The sequence below is a fragment of the Sinocyclocheilus rhinocerous genome, unplaced genomic scaffold (assembly GCF_001515625.1).
Source record: "Sinocyclocheilus rhinocerous isolate Xijiao unplaced genomic scaffold, SAMN03320098_v1.1 scaffold463, whole genome shotgun sequence".
NCBI lineage: Eukaryota > Metazoa > Chordata > Actinopteri > Cypriniformes > Cyprinidae > Sinocyclocheilus > Sinocyclocheilus rhinocerous.
The window spans coordinates 1,249,158-1,257,946 of record NW_015627535.1 but is presented as its reverse complement, the minus strand read 5'-3'; the positions used below and the strand labels follow the sequence as shown (position 1 = coordinate 1,257,946).

Sequence of the window (8,789 nt, the reverse complement as noted above, 5' to 3'; positions counted from 1 at the left end):
AAAGCATGCGTCTTCCCTATAAGGAAAATAATTTAATGGCAATGTATCTGCAGACAGAACCTCCAGGAATATTGAAATTGGATGCAAGGGTTTTTCCAAGCATCAAAACATAAATGTTTAAGACAGATTTTAATTAGTTCTGTACATTAGAGATGTGTGCTGTTTATTTACTTTTTTCCTGAGCAAAAAATAACCACTATCATACATTTTTACCATGACTTACAGAAGACACCCACTATGTCATTCACTGTAACAGTAGTCCATATTCCAAATAATCTTGTCAGGCATTATTTACAAGAATCATTAGATGATATTAAAAGACTCTATTTAAGGATTACAGTGCAGACCCCAAAAACTAAATAAATATATATACAGTACGGAAAGTAACAGGGATATCCTGGGCGAAAACCTTCTCCAGAGTGCTCAGGACCTCAGACTGGAACTAAGGTTTACCTTCCAACAAGACAATGACCCTAAGCACACAGCTAAAATAACGAAGGAGTGGCTTCTCAACAACTCTGTGACTGTTCTTGAATGGCCCAGCCAGAGCCCTGACTTAAACCCAATTGAGCATCTCTGGAGAGACCTAAAAATGGCTGTCCACCAACGTTTACCATCCAACCTGACAGAACTGGAGTGGATCTGCAAGAGGGAATGGCAGAGGATCCCCAAATCCATGTGTGAAAAACTTGTTGCATCTTTCCCAAAGACTCATGGCTGTATTAGATCAAATGGGTGCTTCTACTAAATACTGAGCATTTTTCAGTTTTTCTTTTTTAATAAATTTGCAAAAATGTCAACAATTCTGTGTTTTTCTGTCAATATGGGGTGCTGTGTGTACATTAATGAGGAAAAAAAATTAACTTAAATGATTTTAGCAAATGGCTGCAATATAACAAAGAGTGAAAAATTTAAGGGGGTCTGAATACTTTCCGTACCCACTGTATAGTGTGTTTAGATGGTCACTGCACTTCTCAGAAATGTTATTTTTATTGACTTACACGCCAAAAAATTATCTTCTTAGTATTTTTGTCTTGTTTTTCAATACAAATATCTATAATTTTTTTTAATCAATTTAAATTCAATCATGAAAAATTACTTAAGATGTATTGTTTATGAAAAAACTATCAACATTAAATTAAATACAATTTTGTTGTTTAAAACAAACAAACAAAAAGTTTATAAGTTTATTTTCATCACCCCACTGACAACTATAAATAGATTTATGATTTAATATCTAATAGACCTAATAATAATTTTGCTTCAAGTAAATGTATCATGTTTTAGGAACGTTACAAATACTAAGAAAGTCAATACATTTTTTGCAGTCTGAATCCCAAAGGATAACATCAAAAATCCTAATACAAGTTCTCTTACAATTTTACCCTTTATCATAATGTTTTCAACAATTTTGTTTTACAGAAATCCAGAGTGGGGTCTAAGAGATGTGTCATTCCTGAAAACGCTAGGCCAAGAAAATGGACTTTTGGAGGAAATTGTAAGCGTTTTATTACTATAGCTTAATTCAAAACCTGGTATAGCGCAGTGCATGCTAGATGAAAATATACTTTAAGATGCTATACATGGCCCATGTCAAGCCTCCCTTTCCTATTTCTGTTCACTAAAATTCTTCTTCTGAAGGTTTTTCCTAGAGGCTATAATCCATTACTTGGCCATGATCCATTGCAAATTAATCTGACATCATGCCTTATACACCTAGTTCTTGCTATTAAATATGATTGACTTGATTGTGTGATTATTCACCACTTTGAGTCATCAAAGGCTTGTAAATGCATGTTTCTTTTCTTTTTTTTTCCAGGTTGATATGCCCGCCAACAACAAGTGCTTACTGTTTCACAAGGACAGCGTGGTTTAATATAATATCAGTTTGTACAGTATTTGAGTGTACTCTGCAGTGTTTTAAGATACTGAATAATACTTCAGCTTTGCTGAAATTTGTCATCACTCTCTTTCTGGAAAAGATGTGTTCTTGTTGGATGTTTTTTTTCACACCAAAGGAAATTAATAATAGTTTAGACAAATGTTTAAAATGATGTGCACATAATATTGATCGAGCCGGGCTGAGATCCGAATATCTGTTAATTCCTTTGATCATTATCATTGGTTATCTGGATTATAGATTTGCAGTGTTATTTAAAGATTTACCATGTTAACCGTAGTTTCTGCTAAGAATGTCTTGCAAAATCCAATTGTTCCAAAAGCAAGAAAACTGATAAAATGTTTTATCCTGAATGCAATGGGAGTTGCTTTGGGTGTGCTTTTGAGCCTAATGCATAAATGTAAATGTTTATTTTTATCACATCGGTGGGTAATATCAATTCAATCACAGTTACAACGAACATAATGTTAAATATTTGTACGCCAATACCTAAATATGTAAATTCTCACATTAACACAAAATATTTGTGACTTTTTGTTTGAAATTTAATGAAACACTAATATTATCTGCACTACACAGTTAATTGCTGCACTTCCATGATGCTCCTTGATCAATAAATAATATCAGTGTATTATCTTGTACAGAGTCTGTTTATTGACTACAGATTTTGTATTCCTTGACCTCTGATCGGACTCTTATCTTAGTTTTTAAGAATGATTTACCGGCTATCGTAAGTAGGAACCAAAGATCATGATCTGAAGGTGTTACACAGAAAATTGCCCCCAACATGGGAGGTACGGCGCATACGAGTGGATTGCAGTAGTCGGCGAAAGATTATTTGAACACAACCCGATTTATTATACTGTGCCGTTTTGATCTGATTTCAATCTAAAGACTGTAAATAGACTCGCCTGTCGAAAATCATCCAGAACAGGAAACAGTTTAAACCACGGCGGAGCAAGTTGAGAGTCTATTTTTGTCTCCTGTCTTAAAAGCACAGTGTGTCAGTTCGTATGAAGCTTTTATTTCCATAAAGACTTGAATAATGTCAACGACATCGCTGGATAAAGAGCTACAGGAGCGTCTGAGAGAGGCCAGTGCCATCGGAGACATTGATGAGGTGAAGACTTTAGTGGAGAGCGGAGTCAACATCAACTCTCAAAATGAGATTAACGGATGGTGCGTATTAACACTCACCCAACAGGCGAAATTACTCTCTGTTTGATTTTCTAAGCGTATACCGTTATATTAACCTTTTCTTAAACAGCAATTCGCCTTTATTCTTAATTCTTAATGAATTGCCTGACAGTGAAGACATTAGTGGAGTGATCAGATATGTGAACAGGGGGCGCAGTGTCCCCCTTCGTAAAGGAATAGTTCACCCTAAAATGAAAACTAGGACTACTACTCACCTTCAAGCCATTCAAGATGTAGAAGAGTTTGTTTCTTCATGGGAACAGATTTGGAGAAATGTAGCATTACATCACTTGCTCACCAGTGGATCCTCTGCAGTGAATGGGTGCCGTCAGAATGAGTGTCCAATCAGCTGATAAAAACATCACAATAATTTGCATGAGAACATGAGTCCATAACATTTCCTCCCTGTTGTCTTCTCACATCAAAATACTGTGACATATTTGTTTAGAACTGCTTTCACTTGTAAACGCTGCTTGATCTGTGCATATTTCTCTCCTGATTCAGACAAGATTACTTTTTTTTTAACTGTAGAAAAAGCGATATTATTCGCAGAAGTATTTTAGTGACAGTTTCAAGCTAAAAACGTCTGGATGGATTTGTTTAAGAACATGCGAATTTTCAATTCATTAGAGACGTCAATTACTTGTGCATTACTGTGTTGTTTTTATCAGCTGTTTGGACTCATTCTGATGGCACCCATTCACTGCAGAGGATCCATTGGTGAGCAAGTGATGTTAATTTCTCCAAATTTGTTCCCATGAAGAAATAATAATAATAATAAATAATAATTATTTCAGTCTTTCGGATGAGACGTTAAACCGAGGTCCTGACTCTCTTTAGTTTATCTCGATCTCACATTTATAATCAACGAAGCTCTCTACACTGCGCAATGAATCTCTTATTTACACCCTGTCTACACTTTGCTTATGAAAGGATTCGTGAGATATGTCTGTGATACATTACTCAACGCTGCAAAAACACGTAGAAACCTTTGAAGCTCCACTGAGCGCAATCACAAGTATGATGATGATCGGGTCAGTCGCACTGGTGCTCCTAAAAAAATGTCATAGTCGCACGTAGTAGTTTTCAGTCGCAAATGAAATGGTAGCACTGTAGAGCCCTGCATCATGGCCTCCTAACCATCCCCATATATGCTGATTGGCTTCATCGCTCTGTCTCCTCTCCACCAATAAACTGGTGTGTGGTGGGCGTTCTGGCGCAATATGGCTGCCGTCGCATCATCCAGGTGGATGCTGCACACTGGTGGTGGTTGAGGAGATCCCCCCCTTCTATGTAAAGCGCTTTGAGTGCCCAGAAAAGCGCTATATAAATGTAAGGAATTATTATTATGAAGAAATAAACTTTTTTTAAACAAACATGATTGAATTTAAACTAATTTGGGTGCAAACTACTCCTTTAGTCCTGCACCAGCTGCTCCTCAATGAAATCGTTCCTTCTTTCTTTACTTTTCTTATATTAAAATACTTTAATTTTAATATGCAGAGGCAACACTGGATCAACCAATGGTGTGAATTTGGGGCGGGGCCAAATGTGTAGGACAGTTTGTAACTGGTTGTCTGTCGCTAATCAACTCGCTACCTTCTTGCACCTGATTGGTTTACATTGTATAACATGTACATTGCTTAAATGTTTAATATGTAATGTTGATTAACTAAGGTTTAAATGTGGCCTTAATAGGATTTAAAATGCATAAGCCCAGGGTCACGATGTAATGCAGAAAGCCCTTTATAATGTGCAGAGCAGGACTGAGGAAAACTGAGTAGTTTATGAGCTCTGTAGATAAGCCCTTACCTTTCATCTAGCCTGGTAGCATTCCTGACATGCTCAATTAGACAGCTTGTCTTTAAGCTCTCGGTTTTCTCACTGTGGATATTTGTTGAGCAACTGAATGGAGGTGTTAGATTTGTCCTGACATTCATGCTAAGCGTTAACTGCTTTGTTTTAGTAATGCCTGAATGCATTCAAACTCATTTGACTGATGCAGTGCACGTTGCAAACCATGTTTAAGTAGTTCTGATGTCCCTTGTTCATCCAGGACGTGTTTGCATTGGGCCTGTAAAAGAAACCACAAACACATAGTGGCCTATCTGCTGAACGCCAGAGCCGACAAAGACATTCTAACAGCGAAAGAAGAGTTAGCCGTTCAACTCACTTCCAAACCTGAAATCAGAAGACTACTTGGAGGTATGTTTTCAAAAATCCTACCTTCTGTATCACAGGACATGATGTGTTAGGTGCTCTGATACTTTCTATAAAGTCTAGATATTTACAGTCTATTGCCTAAATGTTATGTTTACTGGAATCAGTACACTAGAACAGGGTTTCTCAACTCTGGCCCTCGAGGTCCACTTTCCTGTAAAGTTCAGCTCCAACCTTGGTCAAAATTAACTGCCTGTAACTTTCTAGTGATCCTGAAGACATTGATTAGCTTGTTCAGGTGGGTTTAATTAGGGTTGGAGCTGGAGGGCCAAAGTTGAGAACCTCTGCACTAGAATATAAATGCGTGAGGATGGTATGCATAAATACAAATCATGACTGATTCAAATGCTCATATGCATTCATATGACTCATGTTTATGATGCATTTGCATATTAAATCAAATTAAACATTAAAAACTAAAAGCAATAGTTTTAAATGCTACAATTTTTTTTTGATAAAATATTACAGAGTTTATCAGCCATAACATTATACATTTTAAAATTTTGCATCACTATTTTTTGATAGTATTAATTCTTGAAAACACTAAAATACATATTTAAAACATTCCATATTCCAGTTCTGACATCTTGATCAACTTTTTAAAGCTTTAGCTTAAAATTTAACCTTTACAAACACTACCAATTTAATAACATTAAATGTAACCTTTAGTGAATCTTAAAATGAATATCCATTTTCATACTGTACATTATAATATTGTGATGCCTAAATTCACTAGTTCAGCTATTGAATTTACTTTGTAGTGTTTTATTTATTTATTTATTCAGTTATTTAGACAAAATATTATAGAATTTTATTGCTGGCAATTTTTCAATCATTGGCCATAATGGTATAATTTATAATTGATTTATCAATTTATTATAACATATAGAATTTTTTGTACAGTGCAATACACTAAAATACAAACATGAAAACAAAAAACCTTCCGTATACGGTCAGTAAGCACTTTAAATGTCCTTACACTGTCACATTCATGCTTGTCGTTCCGTCTCCAGTGGAAGAGGAAGACGTGCCTGAGGTGAAGGAATCAGAGCTGCCAATCATTCCAAACTATCTTTCCAACCCACCCTTCCTGTACAGCAAGATGGACAAAGATAACATGAGCATAGCACAGCAAAACGGCACCAACAGTCATTCAGAGCCCCTGGAGTCGGAACCAGCGACTTTATCGCCGACACAAGAGCAGCAGCTTCCGCCTCAGCATCAGCAGCCCAAGAGCCTTTACTCAGACAGCCAGAGCCAGCAGGAGTTACCCTACATCCCAGTGGTGGAGCAGAACGGCGGCCTGCCCATGGAGCTCTCCTCAGAGACTCATCACACCAACCACTGCGAGTTTACACACCCTCATCCCATAGCACAGAACGGCCCAGTGTGTCCCACACTTCCTTCTCCCAGCGGAAGCAGCAGCCAGCCGCAGGTTCCCAGTGCCGCCGTCACCCGGCAGCCGTCCATCCCGCAGCAGATCAACTGCTCCCAGCTCGGTGGCTCCATGCCGGCCTTCCAGCCCTTCTTTTTCACCAGCACTTTTCCTGTTAACGTACAAGGTACAGTGAGGATTTATTAGGAAGCTTGTTGGTCAGTGAACTAGTCAGTGAAGAGTATCTCAAGGCCCTTTAATATGACTCAATGCCCCTCCGCTTTGACCTCCACATGAAAAGCGTTGCAGATAGCATTGCTGAAAGGCGATTTTATGAGGTTGCTAGGTAGCAAGAAAGCAGATAGTGTGGGATACACTGTAAATAATGAAAATGGTGAAAGAAAATGGAAAAAGTAACAATAATCTGTTACTATAAATTACTATAGTTTTACTTTAAATTGTTTTTATGAATTTAAAATTAAAATTCATAATAAAATTATAAATTTATACATTTTGTTGTATATATTAATTGTATAACATTTATAGTAACAGATTAATGCTAAACACACACATATACACACACACACACACACACACATTCTTTTTAATCTTTAATCTTTTTAGTCTCTTATGCTCACCAAGGCTGCATTTATTCAGAAACTGAGTGAAAACAATTTAGTGAAATACTATTACAATTAAAATAATTGCATGTGTATTTTAATATATGTTCAAATGTCATTTATTCCTGTGATCAAAGCTGAATTTTCAGCATCATTACTCCAGTCTTCACTCTTCAGTGTCACATGATCCTTCAGAAATCATTCTAATATGCTGATTTGCTGCTCGAGAAACATTTATTATCGATGTTGAAAACAGTTGTGCTGCTTAATAGTTTTGTGGAAACTTTTATACTTTTTTTCAGGATTCTTTGAATGGAAAGTTAAAATAAAACCGCATTTATTTGAAATAGAAATCGTTTTTAACATTATAAATGTCTTTACTGTCACTTTGGATCAAGTCATCCTCACTGAATAATAATATACATTTTATTAAAAAAAAAAACCATCAAAGTGACCCTAAACGGTAATGTATTTTACTAAAAATCACAGCTGCTCATTTACATTTAAGGCATTGTACATACATACTGACTTTAAAAAATGCATATCTCATAAATTTGATCTTTTCAACATGACTTGAAGGCAGCAGTAGATCTCCACTAACAGGTTTGCGCACTCTTTCTTTAAATGCACATGCACTCAAACAGACTGGTTTGAGGAATGCAGAGAGAGATTCCTCGAGTCACAATCTCAGACTTGCTGTCTCTTCTCAGAGCTCGTCCTAAAGGTCCGCATCCAGAACACCAATGTCAGAGAGAACGATTTCATCGAGGTGGAGCTGGACCGGCAGGAGCTGACGTACCGTGCCCTCCTCCGCGTGTGCTGCCGCGAGCTGGACATCAGCGCAGAACACGTGGAGAAGATCCGCAAGCTGCCCAACACTATGCTCAGAAAGGTGAGGCCTGAGAAAAAGAAAGCTAAGTCAAGTCAGCTGCCTCACAGCCTACTGCCTACATAGGGTAGTATCCTAACAGAGATGGAACCTCATAAGTGACTGATTTGGATGCTCTACATATGCAGTACACAAATAGCAGCTCCACTTACATTCAACAGGTTTGGCATTAGCATTTGCTGACAGACACATGAAAATGGGTAAAATTGTCCGTTTTAATTATTTTTAATTAATTGTAATTTATTTCAATTATTTAATTATTTATTTGAATAAAATATTTTTGATTATAATTGAATTAATTATTTTCAATTACAATAATTTTGTTTTTCATTGATAGTTTTTGGGTGTTTAATTGGAAAAATTACAAATATTTTTTCCCCAAATCGTGCAGCCCTAAACCTTAATTTACGAGTCGGGAACAATATCTTAAAGAGGAAGGGGGAAACTTAAAGGGATAGTTCACCCAAAAATGAAAATTGTCATCATTTACTGACCCTCAAATTGTTCCAAACCTGTATGTTTCTTTCTTCTGCTGAACACAAACGATATTTTAAAGAATGTTTTTTTTTTTTTTTGACGGTAGCCATT

The 8,789-nt window shown here is 36.6% G+C and overlaps 1 protein-coding gene across 1 annotated transcript in view; it reads left to right on the top strand.

Annotated features, from left to right (window-relative positions):
- The first annotated feature begins 2,648 nt into the window (after nucleotides 1-2,648).
- The window catches only part of ankrd40 (ankyrin repeat domain 40), an 8,921-nt gene continuing 2,780 nt past the window's right edge, over nucleotides 2,649-8,789 (top strand). The window contains exons 1-4 of the mRNA XM_016538972.1: nucleotides 2,649-3,079; nucleotides 5,154-5,302; nucleotides 6,331-6,879; nucleotides 8,023-8,204. Of these exons, the coding sequence (XP_016394458.1) occupies nucleotides 2,946-3,079; nucleotides 5,154-5,302; nucleotides 6,331-6,879; nucleotides 8,023-8,204 (1,014 nt within the window). The 5' untranslated portion in view covers nucleotides 2,649-2,945. The remainder of the gene's footprint in view (nucleotides 3,080-5,153; nucleotides 5,303-6,330; nucleotides 6,880-8,022; nucleotides 8,205-8,789) is intronic.